The sequence below is a fragment of the Pagrus pagrus genome, assembly GCF_965226575.1.
Source record: "Pagrus pagrus genome assembly, chromosome: 13".
Lineage (NCBI taxonomy): Eukaryota > Metazoa > Chordata > Actinopteri > Spariformes > Sparidae > Pagrus > Pagrus pagrus.
The window spans coordinates 26792324-26808549 of record NC_140197.1 but is presented as its reverse complement, the minus strand read 5'-3'; the positions used below and the strand labels follow the sequence as shown (position 1 = coordinate 26808549).

General features: G+C 41.5%; 1 protein-coding gene and 1 long non-coding RNA gene across 4 annotated transcripts in view; one reads left to right on the top strand and one right to left on the bottom strand.

Annotated features, from left to right (window-relative positions):
• The window catches only part of LOC311267679, an 86512-nt gene extending 83548 nt beyond the window's left edge, over positions 1 to 2964 (top strand). For 2 of the 3 annotated variants that reach the window (XR_014623862.1, XR_014623864.1), the window contains exon 6: positions 129 to 2964. This is a non-coding gene — a long non-coding RNA (uncharacterized lncRNA). The remainder of the gene's footprint in view (positions 1 to 128) is intronic. The other variant, XR_014623863.1, reaches the window with a different exon arrangement.
• Positions 2965 to 5161: 2197 nt separating this feature from the next.
• On the bottom strand, positions 5162 to 16201 carry LOC311267673 (myosin heavy chain, fast skeletal muscle-like). Its single transcript, XM_084370867.1, has 39 exons — positions 15983 to 16201; positions 15729 to 15872; positions 15376 to 15532; positions 15205 to 15232; positions 14989 to 15103; positions 14147 to 14239; positions 13998 to 14061; positions 13767 to 13865; positions 13582 to 13685; positions 13355 to 13493; positions 13124 to 13242; positions 12877 to 13026; positions 12625 to 12795; positions 12213 to 12519; positions 11844 to 11917; positions 11668 to 11755; positions 11462 to 11579; positions 11221 to 11344; positions 10987 to 11123; positions 10649 to 10904; positions 10184 to 10426; positions 9919 to 10095; positions 9614 to 9759; positions 9414 to 9504; positions 8913 to 9302; positions 8630 to 8756; positions 8425 to 8543; positions 8062 to 8258; positions 7791 to 7974; positions 7544 to 7709; positions 7245 to 7369; positions 6814 to 7122; positions 6521 to 6724; positions 6305 to 6430; positions 6035 to 6205; positions 5802 to 5906; positions 5623 to 5718; positions 5386 to 5517; positions 5162 to 5270 (listed from the first exon to the last, which is right to left on the bottom strand). The coding sequence occupies exons 1-39, from the start codon at positions 16184 to 16186 to the stop codon at positions 5253 to 5255; spliced, it is 5817 nt and encodes a 1938-aa protein (XP_084226993.1). The 5' UTR covers positions 16187 to 16201; the 3' UTR covers positions 5162 to 5252.
• Between the last annotated feature and the right edge of the window lie 25 nt (positions 16202 to 16226).

Below are 16226 nucleotides of genomic sequence, written 5' to 3'. Positions count from 1 at the left end.
CAACTGCCCTCGCTACCAGAGGAATAGTATTGCTCTTAATGATCAGTCAGTATGTATGTGATGAAATAGGGTGTGTATTAAATGCAAATACAAACTAACAAATTGTGTATGTTTTTTTTCTTTTGCAGGAACCTACTTCTAAAATGTGATAGGAGTATATCAAGAACATTTTTTGGGAATAATGTCTAGTCAAGACTACCACCCAGGTAACTCTGCCATAGAATTCTGGACAATATGCAAAAGTAATTAGCAACACATTAACTTCACTGACTAATCAAGAACAGTAAAAACTGAGGTCGAAGTGAATACACTCACCTGTGATGGAGGTTCAGTTAATGCAGTAGCTCAGAGCTGCCTCTTTTATAGAGGGTGGGATTGCCTGGTCAGCAGCAGTCTCTCGCTCGGTTTGGTCATGGCATCTTTTCATCCTGTTGCTTATTTGTGGCAGTGACGTTTAAGGACGGGGTTTGCATAATTCTTTGTAACTTCAGCTCAAAAAATACAGGATACGTTAGTGCAGAATGTGGTTTGTGTATGTTTCCAATCATTATAATCCTCGATTTAAACAATGCTGAAGTCGGGATTTGTTTTGAACATCTTTCTTTAAAATGAATGGACAGCTTTGGGGGTTGGTTTTGAAAAGTCTTCCAAATTCCATTAGTATTCAATTTCAGGACACTTGCCCATTTGAGTTCACCCCTAAATGACACTAATATGAGAGTTGTGATTGTATACACGTTTATTAAATAATAAAATGTGGATTTTACATTGCATTACTGTTTTTGAGTCATGGCAGGTGAATGCAAAGAGCTTAGTTTTGGAAATGTCCCCAAATGTTTGTAGTTTGCATTACAGGAGACTGGCACATCTCATATTCCTGTAATAAAAACAAGAATCTTTTGGATAACTCCCTAAATGGACAAGAAAACAGTTGGCAACTTCTTTGATATTAGGACCAAAATAAATTGAACAATATGAACTTCTCCAGTTACTACATTTGATATGAAAGAGATGACATCTATTCAAGTACCATGATAAGTGCCCTGGAAAATCTTAAGCGGTCATGTCATTTATAGCCTTTTTGAGTCAAAGTGGCAAACCACACATGTACACATGGAAGCACTAAACCCCTACCAGAAAGTGGGTGAACTGTTCTCTCAACTTTTTTCTTCATATATGTTGAGTTCTTTTGAGTTAGTTCTCGGGATACACTCTGATTTGAGCAGGTGGTGTTCATAATAAAAGTGTCCAAGTGACTGACACCAGTATTTTCCACCGGTGATTAAAGTTCTTTGCTCCTGATATTGATTACATCATTTAAGTTAGATTTTTATCAATCTAAGAATGGATATACAGAAAGTATTCAGACCCTTTACTTTGTGAGGGGGTCTGGATACTTTCTGAATGCACTGTATGTTTTGACATATGTACTGGTGCAACAATGTGTAATTGTATTTGTGTTTGTGAGACACATATGACAGATATCAAAGAGTGGAGCGATTATACCATTTATCAGCTACCCAGAAGCCTTTGTCTGCTGTAAAGAATACATTTTGAGTTCATCCAGGGAGTTTGATATGTTTGTAATGAGACAACCTGGATGATCATCAAATCTTAATATTGTTTGTGTTAAAAGGTGATCATTACTTGGACCCATTTATTGTATTTGTTGTTCCTTTAACATTTTGGATTCTGCTATGAAATGAAATCCACTGAAGACCTCATTCTCCTCCAATATGCAAAATGCCAGGTCAAGGTTTAATTTTAGCCTTTTTCTTTAGCCTTGTTTTTTAAATTTTTTAAATTACAATATATATTTCCTTATAATAATTCATCATGGTGGAATGATCTTTCAGGCCGCTCAGTGGTTTATGGTCTTAAGAGTGTGTCTAGGAGAGTACAGCAGTAGAGTCATCTGCTTCTTCTCCCATTGTCACTTGCATTTGGCTGTCCTTGCTTCACCCCATTGTTTTTTGACATTTTCTCAAATGGTAGTAGCAGAGTAGAGATTTCTGGCCCAATGTCACCTGCCTACAGGGTGCATGAGTGACGGGGAAGTTCGTAAGATGTTGCATATTTTGTTATTATTTTGCTGTGTTTTAGTTACAATCATGAAATATTGCATGTTGTGTTACTTTGCTTATTTGCATGTTGTGTTAATTTGCTTATTTTACTGTGTTCGTTACGTTTATGAAATGTTGCATGTTACCTTGTTTGCAGTATTTTGATTATTTCAGTTGGAGTTTATGTTGAACTGCATGCAGAGTTTTCATTTCCGAACTGACATTGAACTGCACACGGACTTGTCCCGGCAGCAATCAGCGCAACGGGCCACAGGTGGTGGCGAGCGCAGGGGATATATTCCTTTTAAGCAGCAGGAAAGCAGCGTGCAGGGGGGAGAAAGAAGGCAGGGGACCCCAGCGAAGAGCCGGACGGCGAGAGGAGACCACCACCACCACAGGAGAACAACCACACGCCTGAAGCGCAGCAGCCTGTGTCCGTTTGGCCTTACGACTCCAGGCAAAACATCCAGTGGTGGACCGTGGGACCGTGGGACCGCGGGACCGGAGGGTAGACAGCAGGCGAAGGGAGGTCATCGGCCGCAGTTGAGAGGACGTAACGTGGAGAAGCAGAGGGTTGTAATCACGATGCACCGCTCTTGCAGCTAAGTACCCTTTTTGCCTATTTTAAACCATTTTCATCAGGATATTAACTAGCATTTTAGGTGTTAGGGATTTCCCTTTTTAATTGTTGAACAATTTTCGTTTGCCTACTTATAGGATTTTCTCTCTCTTATGTGTCTCCAACCAAGGAATGACTGCTTACCCGTCGTCACCTTCAAGGCCTTGGGTCTGCCACCGAGAGTGAGACCAGAACAAAGGATGATTGAACTGCTGGAAGAGACTTTGGGCTGGGGTTTTTATTTTATTTTATCACTTTTATTATAATAAATCTTGTATTTAACTTTTCAGAACCTGTGTTGCTTTTTAAAATTAGAGTCCTAGGCTCTTTTAACCTAGGTGGCGTTGTCGGCCTTTTACTAATACATCGTATTTAAGAACTCATTTTCAATTTAACTATAGATTTTTCCAACCTGTAAAAGTCTGAAGAGGTCAAAAGTTTCATACTATACTGCAAGTGTTGCTGGACTTTTGACCTTGCAGCAGACTCATTGTGCAGTCCCAGCACCCCTATAATTTGCCCCTTCAAAAGTGGAAAATTGTTACGGAGCAGATGGAAGACATGTTCCAACAGGGTATCATCATGCCTTCCTGTTCACCATGGGCTTTTCCAATTGTATCGGTGCCTAGAAAAGATGGTGGCTTATGGGGATGCCTATCCTCTGCCAGCCATTTCTAAGATCCTTGAGTCACTAGCCGTTTTTATACTGGACAGCAACCCGCCAATTTGGCTGTCCTTTTTGCGGCTAGGTCCGCAAATTTAGACGGACCGCGGTATATTGGGGGTCTGTTTTGGTCCGCCAATATGACACCTTGGAGGGTACACTTTTTGCCACCTCCATTGCTTTGTAAAAACAAGGCGTCGATGTGCTGGCAATTGCGTGACATGGGCGGAGTTGTCGATGACGTGCACTGTTGTGTGACCCACAGCCGGGAGTTTTAAAAGCTTCACTTCACGTCACATGTTTACGCCTACCCCAGTGGCGGCTTTTTTGAAAAGGAGGAATATTACACCTCCGTTTGACATAGACAAGACGGCAGATTGCAGCCTTTACCTGGCTGCAAATGTGGCGCACTTTCTAACTAAAAGGGGCTACTGGTATGCTCAACTGTTTTCACCACTCTAGATCTTAACAGTGGTTATTGGCAGGTGGAAATGGACCCTGAAAGCCAGCCCCTGACAGTGTTTGTCACATCTTTTGGGTTGTTCCCTTTTTCGGGTCATGCCTTTTTGTTTGAAGGGCACTCTAGCCACCTTCTAAAGGCTGCTGAATCATGTGCTGCATAGCTGCCTTGGAGACTGCTGCATGGTGTACCTAGATGACATTATCATCTATTGTAAAGACATCTATGCCCCAAACTTAAATTCCTGGGTTATGTAGTGAGTATGGATGTAGATTGGGGAGATATGGCAAACACGGAGGCGCTGCGTGACTACCGGGTGCAAAGGAACCCGTCCCTAACTTTTCAATGATTGCGGAGCCTCTTAACGCACTGAAAAGGAAAGGAGCTGTGTTTCAGTGGAGGGATGAGTGTCAGAGGGCATTTCAGTGTCTCAAAGGCCATCTGACCTCGCCTCCTGTCCTTGGTCACCCCAATATGTATATGTTTTTACTCACGGAGTATCATATGGGTAAGTTTAACAATGCACCTCTAACGCAGGCCACTGTTCTGGCCTCCCTGGCATTGTATTCACCTTCCCTGGCATGTGACAAGAAATGTGTTCCTTTTCCCCTGACAGATGAGGATATCTGGAAAGCTCAGAGGAGCGGTCCAGAAAAGTATGAGGCACTGCTTACGGATGACTCATCGTAGGTGACCTAGCTGTAGCAGTCCCATCGTGTAAGACTTGCTATCTTTTTTTTGTTTTGGGCATTCCCCTCCCAGTCAATCACGGTCTAACGACGCCCCTTTGTGAAGGCTAAAGAGAGGTGGGGAATGGCATCCAGGTTGGACTCACTCTCATTCTGAATCTGCCCATGACACACTGCAGACTGCACGCTTCAGTTTTTCACATTTTATTTCATCGGGGAAAAGGCATTTTTTGATTATCCCCTGAAGAGGTATTTGTTTATTATACAAGTAGTTGACATTTGACATTTTCCTTTAGATATACATATTTTTGTTTACATTTTTATGTAGGTTGGGGCTGGTTTGTAAGCATTTTACTGCCAGTACCGCCACAACATCACCAGTGTTTCACAAACCATGCCACCAATGGAAGAACTAAGCTTTTTAAAAGTGCCAATTGTTTTTAAACCAAAAAGTATTTTAAAAAATTACTACTATAATTACTAAAACCCCTGAAAGTATTATTCTTGTACCATATTGAAAATGGTTTTCGCTTGTTGATCAGTACCGTGCTGCAAATAGTCTACCATATGACATTACATGGCTAATTGCTCTACTTAGTTTTGGACTGATTTCTCTGGTCAACCAAATGAATTATTTGTCAGAAAGGAAGTGACAGGATTCAGGATAATGATGACAGTTATCGTCTTTATTGTAAATAGCCCCCAACATGGTTCATATTGTATGAACTCTGTTGAAAGACCTCAAGGATGATGACACTTACTCAGCAGAATCAGACTAAAAAAAAGAGATGAAAATCTATTATTATTATTTGGGTATCATTCAAGATGTGATATTGATTCACACTGTCATCAGTGAAAGGTCACAGCATCAAATAATTTTAAAAACAAACCTTTCCAACGTCACGGCTCTTGGCTCTCAGCTTGTTGACCTGGGACTCAGCGATGTCAGCGCGCTCCTGAGCTTCCTCAAGCTCATGCTGAACCTTCCTGAGCCTGGACATGTGGGTGTTGGCCTGCTCCTCCTGTTAAGTGTTTGGAGATATGTTGGCGTAGTTACAAGACAGTTAATAGTGATGTTATTATTAAATCAGCTGTCAATGATGTGCCACGTAATGTATTTGACTTACAGCATCCTCAGCCTGTCTCTTGTAAGACTTGACTTTAAGCTGCAGCTTATCAACCAGATCCTGAAGTCTGTGCACATTCTTCTTGTCCTCCTCAGTCTGTACAGATACAAGATTATACAGTATGTGAAGAAGAATAGAGAATGAATTGGTGGTTAGGGGAGTTTTTCAGTTCAGCTTACCTGGTATGTCAGCTCCTTCACTCTCCTCTCATATTTGCGGACTCCTTTAATAGCATCAGCTCCACGTCTCTGTTCACCCTCAACTTCAGCTTCTAGCTCACGCACCTGTAATGTGATGATAAATAATATATCAGTCTTCCACGAAAAGATTTCAGTAGAAGTAATAAAAAGTATAATAAAAGCGATGTGCCTCCAAAAACGACCTATCATAAATTTTTACATATAGTTCATACCCTGGACTCCAGTTTCTGGAGCTGCTTCTTGCCACCCTTCATGGCGAGGTTCTCAGCCTCATCCAGACGGTGCTGGAGGTCCTTGACTGTGACTTCCAGGTTCTTCTTCATCCTCTCCAGGTGAGAACTGGTGTCCTGCTCCTTCTTCAGCTCCTCAGCCATCATCGCAGCCTGAAATGATAAATAGTGTCTAATTCCAGTGTGTTCTGAAAAAAATCACAACTTATTGAACACGTACAAGCAGACCAGTTCTTGAAGGTGTTAACTCACATCAGTAATAGCCTTCTTGGCTTTATCTTCAGCATTTCTTGCTTCCTGAACAGCATCATCCACTTCACCTTGAACCTGGACGAGATCAGACTCCAGCTTCTTCTTGGTGTTTATAAGACTGGTGTTCTGAATATTGACCAAGAATAGACAGTGTTTATTGGTATGTGCCTCACATCTTTGATTAGATACAATTCTTTTGAATTAATGAAAACACACCTGAGAGTGAAGCAGTCCGACACGTTCACTAGCATCAACCAACTCCTGCTCAGCCACTTTGCGTCCTCTCTCTGTCTGGTCCAGAGCGACTCTCAGCTCCTCGATCTCAGCCACCATCAGGCCATTTCTGCGCTCAACCATGGCAACCTGCTCCTTCATGTCTTCCTGTCCTCTGAGAGCCTCATCAAGGTGCAGTTGGGCATCCTGACAGCAAAAGAAAAAGTGCAAAACATTGAACCGTCTGCACTCTTTTTTTCCTTGCTTTTAATATTAAATAATATTCCAAACATCACCTTGAGTTGTCCCTGGACATTCCTCAGTTGTTTCTGGGACTCAGCAGCCATCCTGTTGGAATGGCTCAGCTGAATCTCCATCTCATTCAGGTCTCCCTCCATCTTCTTCTTGACTCTCAGGGCATCATTCCTGCTTCTGACCTCAGCATCAAGAGTGCTCTGCATGGAGTCAATCACCCTCTGGCTGTTCCTCTTGATCTGCTCCATCTCCTCATCCTTCTCTGCCAGCTTCCTGTCAACCTCACCTTTGATCTGGTTGAGCTCAAGCTGAACACGGAGAATTTTGGCTTCCTCATGCTCCAGTGTGCCCTTAAAAAGTCACAAACACAACAAAAGGTATTTTTGGCAGAAATAAATTCAAAATGAATACATGGTTACATTTTAACCATGTATTTTATCATAGTGGTCCAATAATGTTAGCAAGATTTTACCTCAGCTTCCTCCAGTGCTGACTGAATTTCAGACTTCTCAGTCTCTACAGTCTTCTTGGATTTCTCCAGTTCATGGATAGTCTTTCCAGTCTCACCAATCTGTTCAGTCAGGTCTGAGATCTCCTCTGTAGAGCAACCAAAGTCAAATATAGTTAGAACTATACGTGTAGATTACATCTGGAAATATGTGTTAGTGCTTTTACGACCAAATATTGCTCATAGACTACACTACTAGAGGTCAAAGAAGAACCCTTACAATGACTATGATCGTTACATTAAATACAGTAAGATTGGCATACGCTGCAGGTTCTTGTTCTCTCTCTTTATGGTCTCCAGGTGATCCAGAGCCTCCTCATAAGAGTTCTTCATCTTGAACAGTTCAGTGCTGAGAGAACGAGCCTCCTTCTGAGCTCCTTCCAGCTCTGCCTGGCCCTCCTCAAACTTTTGTTTCCATTCTGCAAGGACCTAGAATTGTATTGATGAATAAAAAGTTTTATTTTTAATTTGAATAAATCTGGCTTTGTTTTCTTTGTAATCTTCATGTACCTTATCAAAGTTCCTCTGCTTCTTGTCAAGGTTGGCAGCCAGAGCATTGGCTCTCTCCACATCAATCATGAGGTCCTCCACCTCACCATGCAGCCTCTGCTTGGTCTTCTCCAAAGAGGCGCACTTGGAGTTCACAGCCTCAATGGATTCCTCAGCATCCTGCAGGCGCTGGGCAAGCTTTTTCCTGTAGCGAAGAGGAATTATTTGTGCTTAAGTGAACAAAGATAGCAAAAATTGATTTATCTTTGAAAAAGTAGAAAGGATTATATACTTGGACTCCTCCAGCTCCTCAGTGCGCTGGATAGCATCAGTCTCATATTTGGTTCTCCACTGAGCCACCTCACTGTTGGCCTTGGACATTCCTCTCTGCAGCTCAGCTTTGGCCTCCTGCTCCTCCTCATACTGCTCTCTGAGCAGATCACAGTCATGGCGGGCTGACTGAACTGCATGAGCCAGGGCATTCTTGGCCTTTTAAGGATGGCAAGAGACCTTATTTATTTCCAGTCATGTCATATCATAAATTTTAAAAAGGGACTTGAGGTATCATAAAACATTCTTGATAGCTTCTATAAGATGTTTGTTTTATTAGTTTTATTTATGATGTGTATTGTGGAGAATATAGTTATCATAATACCTTGACTTCCTCCTCAACGTGTCTTTTCAGCTCTTCAATCTGCTGAGTGAAGGCCTGTTTGCCCCTGGTCAGCTGGGAAACAAGAGCTTCCTTCTCCTCAAGCTGCCGGGAATACTCACCTGAATGACAATGTATAAATGAGATTTGTGAAAATGATGAATCCACCCACAGAGTACATTTACTTACAAGTGGCTAGATGACTCACCATTCTCTGTCTGCAGTCTTGCTTTTTGTCCATTAACGTCGTTCAGCTGGCGAACATTCTCATCATTTTTGGATTTGAGCTCACTCAACTGGTCCTCAAGAGTTCTGCACATTTTTTCCAAGTTGCCCTATCAAAAATAAATGTCCTATACTTGAAAACTTTTAAGCAATACAGGATGTTATCCTAACTTAATTACCATATTCATCTGAAAAGAAGTATATGTTAGTATCTTTAAACCTAAGGACTGAGAGATAAATCCTTTGCTTATAAACAAACGACTCACCTTAGATTTAGCAACAGCCTCCATGTTGCTGGAGAGGTCATCAATCTCCATCTTGTACTCGCTCTTTTCCTTCTCCAGCTTCTGCTTGACACGCTGGAGGTTGTCGATCTGCTCTCCCAGCTCTGCAACACTGTCTGCCTGCTTCTTGCGGAGAGCTGATGCGGTAGCTTCGTGCTGCAGGGTTGACTCTTCAAGATCACGGCGCAGCTTCTGGAACTCAGCTTCACGCTTCTTGCTCATCTCAATCTGAGCAGCTGTTGCTCCACCAGCCTCCTCGAGCCTCTCACTGATCTCCTCAAGCTCCCTGGAGAGGTCAGCCCTCTGCTTCTCAACCTTAGCCCGAGCAGCCCTCTCAGCCTCAATCTCTTCCTCCAGCTCCTCAATACGAGCCTAGATTTGATGAAAGAAGGTTTATTGACTTGAATATAATGTGTTGTTTTTGATTTACTGAGTCTGATTTGCATGAGTAACAGCGTATGTACTGTATGTTTGATATGTCACCTGGAGCTCCTTGATCTTCTTCTGAAGCTGAGCACCGAGAGACTGTTCATCCTCAATCTTGCTGAGGAGCTGGCTGGTTTCAAATTCTTTCCTTGATGAGGATACAAAGAAAGCTTTCACTGTCACAGTTTGTACTGTTGTTGGAGTGTAATGTTTGAGATGCTGAAAAGAGGATTAATAACCTAAATCAAAAACCTTACTTTTTGATTTTCTCATCAGATTGCTGTTTGTCATTCTCCAGATCCATTATGGATTCCTGGGCTAGTTTCAGATCTCCCTCAAGCTTCCTCTTGGCTCTCTCAAGGTCCATGCGAAGTTTCTTCTCTTGCTCCAGTGATCCCTCCAGCTATCACATGACAGTTAATGATAAATGATTTGAGGTATTCAAATGACAGTGTGTCAATACAAGTAGTATATATTATTCTGAATTTGTATCATGGAATATCAATTAAAACACAAGCTACTTGACAATAGAAAGACACAGTCGAAACAATTGTTTTCTTACATCGTCCACTTGCTGTTCCAGCTTTGTCTTGGCTTTGGTCAGAGTGTTGACTTTGTCTTCCTCTGCTTGAAGATCATCAAGTGTTTGCTGGTGGCTCTCTTGGAGGGCTTTCTTCTCCTTTGTTAACTTGGCAATAGACTCATCTTGAGATGCCATCTCCTCTGTCAGGTTTTTCACCTAAGATGATGTGAAAGATGCATTATTTCCATCACATTATATTCATATGGTCTGTGTTTAAATGAATGTGGGTTTAAAATAATTCAACCTTGTTTTCTGTGGCATGTTTCTCCTTCTCCACTTTAGCCAAAGTGAGCTCCAAGTCATCAATGTCTTTCTTCAGCTCAGAGCATTCGTCCTCCAGCTTCCTCTTCTTGGCGGTCAGTTCAGCATTGATTTCCTCTTCATCCTCCAGTCTCTCGGTTGTCTCTTTGAGTTTGGCCTCAAGCTGGATCTTGCTCTTAATGAGCCCTTCACACCTTTCCTCAGCATCAGAGAGATTCTCAGTTTCCTATATTTTCAACATAAATGTGATACATATACTCCACTTAAGCTTAACCATGGGAATATTAATGATATGCATTGTTATTCTCAAACAGGTAGTCAAAATTACTGAATAAGCCATTTACATTATTTACATTTGAACAAAACAAAAGAGACAGCAGTGATCAACACTGTTCTATCTCTGAAGCGTATAACTAATAGAACTACACTTCCTGGGTTTCCTACTTACTGAAGCCACTTGGAGTTGCAGGTCATTCTTCTCCTGCATCAGGGAAACCATCTTCTCCTCCAGTTCCTTCTTCTTGGCCAGGGCAGTAGCCAGGTCTGTTTTCATCTTATCATAGTTCTCCTTCATCTGCTGCAGCTCCTTCTCAGTCTCAGCACTCTTCAGGAGAGGCTTGATCTTGAAGTAGAGATTCATCCATGGCCAGTTCTTCACATTCATGAATGAACGGATATTGTACTGGATTGAGAAGATAGATTCTCTGTGTGATAAAGATAAACACAATATTACTTTTACTGAAATTCCCGGATAGAAAACGTCTGTGTAGTCAATGATAATCCTACCTCCTCTCCATCATCTTAACAAACTCCTTCCTCATGACATATCCTCTGCAGAGAGCCTGAGTCATGGTCACCAGCTCAGCCAGTTTCTCATCTCTCATCTCCTCCAGGGTACCCAGCAGACCAGCTTTGAAGAACACCTATGTTGTCAAGCAGGGCAAATCAGTATTCAGTGCATATGGGTATAACGGGACAACCACACAAGTAAATCTGTTAGTACTGTCGTTGAGGATGAACCTTTGTGTGTCCAAACTTGTACTGAGTGTGGTCCACATCAATGGAGCCCAGCAGCTTCTCTGAAGCTTTCTTGTTGTCAATGAACTGTCCCTCAGGGATGACACTGGCATTCAATACTTTGTATCTACAACAGAAAATTATGTTGTTCCTTTTATCTTCCTCCCACTTTTTCTTGGTGTTTACCATCCTAATACCTCTAACGAAATCAACTTGACTTGCTTATAATGAAAACTGCAGTCACCTCTGCTTGAAGTCACCGTAGAGGATTCTGCTGGGGAAGCCCTTTCTGCAGATTCTGATGCCCTCCAGCACACCATTACACCTCAGCTGGTGGATGACCAAGAAGTTCTCCATAAGACCTGCACATTGCAAACTCATTGTATCAAAATATTTCTTTACATGACCATGTCACACATAATGCACAAATGTGGGTTATGTGCCCCTTACCTGGGGTCTTTGATTCATTGGGAATCAGGCAGCGGACAAAATGAGGGTGAGTGCTCCTCAAGTTGGTCATCAGCTTGCCCAAGTTCTCCTGTGGATGAGCATCACAGAATAATAGGTCATCAATATTTTAAGATGAGATTTTTAATTGTTGTCCAAAACTATGAAACAATACATACCCTGAAAAGAGCAGACACAGTCTGGAAGGAACCACCCTTCTTCTTGCCACCCTTCTTGGCACCACCAGCAGCCTCTATTTTGGAAAACATTGAATCTCATGAATAGGACTGAATAAAAAACATAGAAGCATTAAAGCATTCCACTTTGTTGAAAATGTGTTTTGTCATTCAGAGACAGCCTTGAAAAAAACACCCTTCTTCTTTCCACCACCTGTCTCACCGCTACCACCAGCCGCCTCTGTTTTTCCAAAGAAGTTTCAACAATATCACTGAATCATTGCCTTTGTCTCTGCTCAAGTTTATCTCGACACAAAAACTGCATGGTTTAGTATGCTCACAGATTAACAGTTTGTACTGAATAGCTCTTACCCTCAGGTCCACCATGGGCTGCATACAGTAACGCCAGCAGTTTGTTTGAAGATTTCTGGTAAAGCTGAACAACTGAGTCGTTCAGGGGGTCCTTGTTCTTGTCCAGCCAGCCAGTGATATTGTATTCCACTGTACCAGCATAGTGAATCAGGGCGAAGTGAGCTTCAGCCTTGCCCTTTCCAGGCTTTGGCTTCTCAAAGGCCTTGGTCTTGCCAAGATGCTGATCATGCAGCTTGTTCTTGAAAGTTGTGTCAGAGGCCTTGGGGAACATGCACTCCTCTTCAAGGATGGAGAAGATGCCCATTGGCTGAAAAGAATTTACATTTCATGGTAAGAAAAAAATTTACCTGAGGAAGCAAACATTTGCACTTGAATCAAGAAATCTATCTGATTCAACAAAGTGGTATGTTACCTTCTCGATAAGCTCAATGCAGGCAGCCAAGTCCATACCGAAGTCAATGAACTCCCATTCAATGCCTTCTTTCTTGTACTCCTCTTGCTCCAGGACAAACATGTGGTGGTTGAAGAACTGTTGCAGTTTCTCATTGGTGAAGTTGATGCAGAGTTGCTCCAAGCTGTTGAACTGTAATGACAGAATACCATTTAATTTCATGCTAAAATAGGTAGAATTTTAAAACTGCTGACATATTTTTCACCTACTCACATCAAAGATCTCAAATCCAGCGATATCCAACACTCCAATGAAGAACTGCCTTGGCTTCTTTGTGTCCAGCATCTCATTGATACGGATGACCATCCACAAGAACATTTTCTCATAGATGGATTTGCACAGAGCGCTGACAGAATTGTTGACCTAAATATAAGGATTTTAGTGTGGATTTATGAGTGTGATACTTTTATTTGGAAATGTAAATATTCCCTTTCCAAACACCAAACTTCTGTTTTATTACCTGTGGGACGGTCTGACCTTTGGTCACCATCTCATTGCCGACCTTGACTCTTGGGTAGCACAGAGCTTTCAGCATATCAGCTGAGTTCAGGCCCAGGAGGTAGGCGATTTTATCAGCCTCTGATGGAGAGAAAAACAAGAAGCTATAAATACACATTATCTTAATACCTTAGTGTTGTATTTTACACTCCAGAAAGCTTGCATGATATGGTTGTATTATTTTCGAAATTACCCTCATTGCCATCTGGTTCAGCCTGCTCCTCACGCTGCTTCTGCTTGAATTTCATGTTGCCATGATGCATCACAGCTCCAGTCAGCTTGTAGATGCCCAATTTCTCCTCACCAGTAAAGCCCAAGATGTCAATAGCAGTCTGCAATTTATGCACAGAAAATAGTTTTAGAAAATCTACTATTGTTTACATTTATCTGCTGTTAATGTACACATTACTGTCAACTAACATCTGTTGCAATGAACTCCTCCACATCATCGATGCTTTTCACAGTGATTTCACCCTGACTGACCATGTGGTAGTCATAGGGGTTGGTGGTGATTAGAAGGGCCTCTGGAAGAAAGCAGAGGAAATGCATGAGTGGGGGCACTCTTTATTTTTCTCTTATTTTTTGTTCATTTTGTTATAACATACCCAAGAGCTCAGGCTTGTGGCCGGTCATCAGCTGATAGAAGATATGGTAGCTCCTCTCAGCAGACAATTGGAAGGTGACACGGGACTTTTCCAGCAGATCTAATATTCAAAGATCAGGGTCAGATTGCAGCAGTATATTGCATGTATGACAAGTGTCTCTTAAACATTTTCCCAAACTAGCATCACGGTGTAAATGCAAAATTGGTGAGCAAAATGTTGAAAAAGACTCACATGTTTCAATATCAGCTGAGGCCAGTTTGCCACTGGTTCCAAAGTGAATTCTGATGAATTTACCCTGAACATAACAGACTGAAGTTAGGAGGATTCTTGATATGCAGCTCAAATGACTTTGGCTTATTTTTTCCCCTTTCAACACTTACAAAACGAGAGGAGTTGTCATTCCTCACAGTCTTGGCATTACCATAAGCTTCCAGCAGAGGGTTGGCTGCAATGATTTGATCTTCCAGCGAACCCTACAAAAAGATATAAAATTACATGATGTTGATTAAGGGTTTTCAACATTTTCCAGGCCAATAACCCCATTTTTCAGGCCAAATACCCCTTTTTGCTAGAGAAAAAGAGCAGGGACTCCCATCTACGTACATTATATAGAATTGTGTTGAATATTAAACTAGGCCTACAATAATGTGTAAGGTAGCTTGAAGTACCATGTATATACATACCTTGTTGTTGTGCATTCAATAATAAGGGTATTAAAATACTTATTATTGACAGATTCATATATTCATGTCTCAATTTTAAACATACATGTGGAAGGGACAGTGAATCCTCAAACTTAACTATTTCTGTGGAAGGCAGGTGGCAGGCATGTCAGTTCTATTGTGGCATACAAGAATGTCTGTATACTTTAATAATACAGCTTACTGGCCGATGTGTTTCAACAATATGTAGTTAGCTGACTAAATTGCCATTATGGATAGGTGCTGCACAGCGATTTAACATTACATTAGGCTAGCTTGTTCACATGATTGTATGAGGAATCATGGGTCGACTATCATCAATGTTGTGTAACTGTTTGGGGGGGTTTACACGTTCATCTTCATGTTAATGTGTATTTTCAGACACATCTAAATTACTGAAAAAAGTAAAACTTTCAAAATATTATCAAACAATAATTTGGTTGCCCCCTGCAATAACTCTAAGAACAAAGTTCTATTCTTGTTTCTTTTCCATTTTTTTCATTTAAGACAAGCATTTTTACTTGTATTTTGCCAGCTGATTGCTCTGATTTCTTGCCACCCCCAACCACTGCAATTGTTGCAAAGTACTGGATGACACGCTTGGTGTTGACAGTCTTTCCGGCACCGGATTCTCCACTGGGGAAAGAGAGAGATATCTTGAGTCATACATACCTACCTACCTACCCACAGTATGTCATTGTCCTGTAATGTTATTCAGTTATTTGTAAATTACTCACGTGATAAGGATAGACTGGTTCTCACGATCTGAAAAGAACAAATACTTGAATGTCTCATGAAATACCATATATGACCCACAGTCACATTTTAGGTCACATCTGCTGTGTCTTATTTTCTATGTTAAGTGAAGGTAAACTTATATGCCCTCATCTAAAAACACAATATCTTACCAGTGAGCATGAACTGATAGGCATTATCAGAGATGGAGAAGATGTGGGGTGGAGCCTCCACTCTCTTCTTGCCTCTGTATGCCCCAACAACCTGAGCATCGTACACAGGAAGCCACTTGTAGGGGTTCACGACGACACAGAACAAGCCGGAGTATGTCTGGAAAGAGAAGACAGTTCACTCTAAACTTCATTGCTTCTATGTTTGACATTTATATCATCATTTAAATCCGAACTTCATTTAGAGTAGTGGGTGAGAATGTAGAATGTAGAGAAAAGTAACATTCGTAAAAATGTTTAATTTTTATTTGTATGTTCATCTTCATGCTGATTTAAGTGTGAAGTTAAACACTAACATAGATCATCCATGATGCAAAACGCTCTTTGAGGTTGTACAACACGCAAGGCTCATTGAGGTGGGTCATCATGGCCATGTCCTCAATCTTGTCAAATTTGGGAGGATTCATGGGATGGATGTCATCCTCTTTTACAGTGATCGTCTGAATAGGAAAAAAAACAACAACAAAAAACAGTTTAAATAATATTTTATGGGATAGATTTCATCCTATTTCACTGTTCAAAATAAGTTTTAAGTAAAGCATCAATCTACCTTTCCTGTAAGTGTCTCAACAGTGGCTTTGCCACCCTCTCTTTTGGTGAGTTTACCCTTAAGGTACATTTCCTGCGGCTCGGCCACGAAGAATGCTGTTTTGGCATCAAATGGAGTGTTTTGAGCCTCAATCCTCTCCCTCTCGGGCTTGCGGAGGTATATGGCCGCAGGCCCATACTGCTGCATCTCTGCGTCTGTGCTCATGGTGGCACTTTATTGAGGACTGAAACGAAGAGAAAGAGTT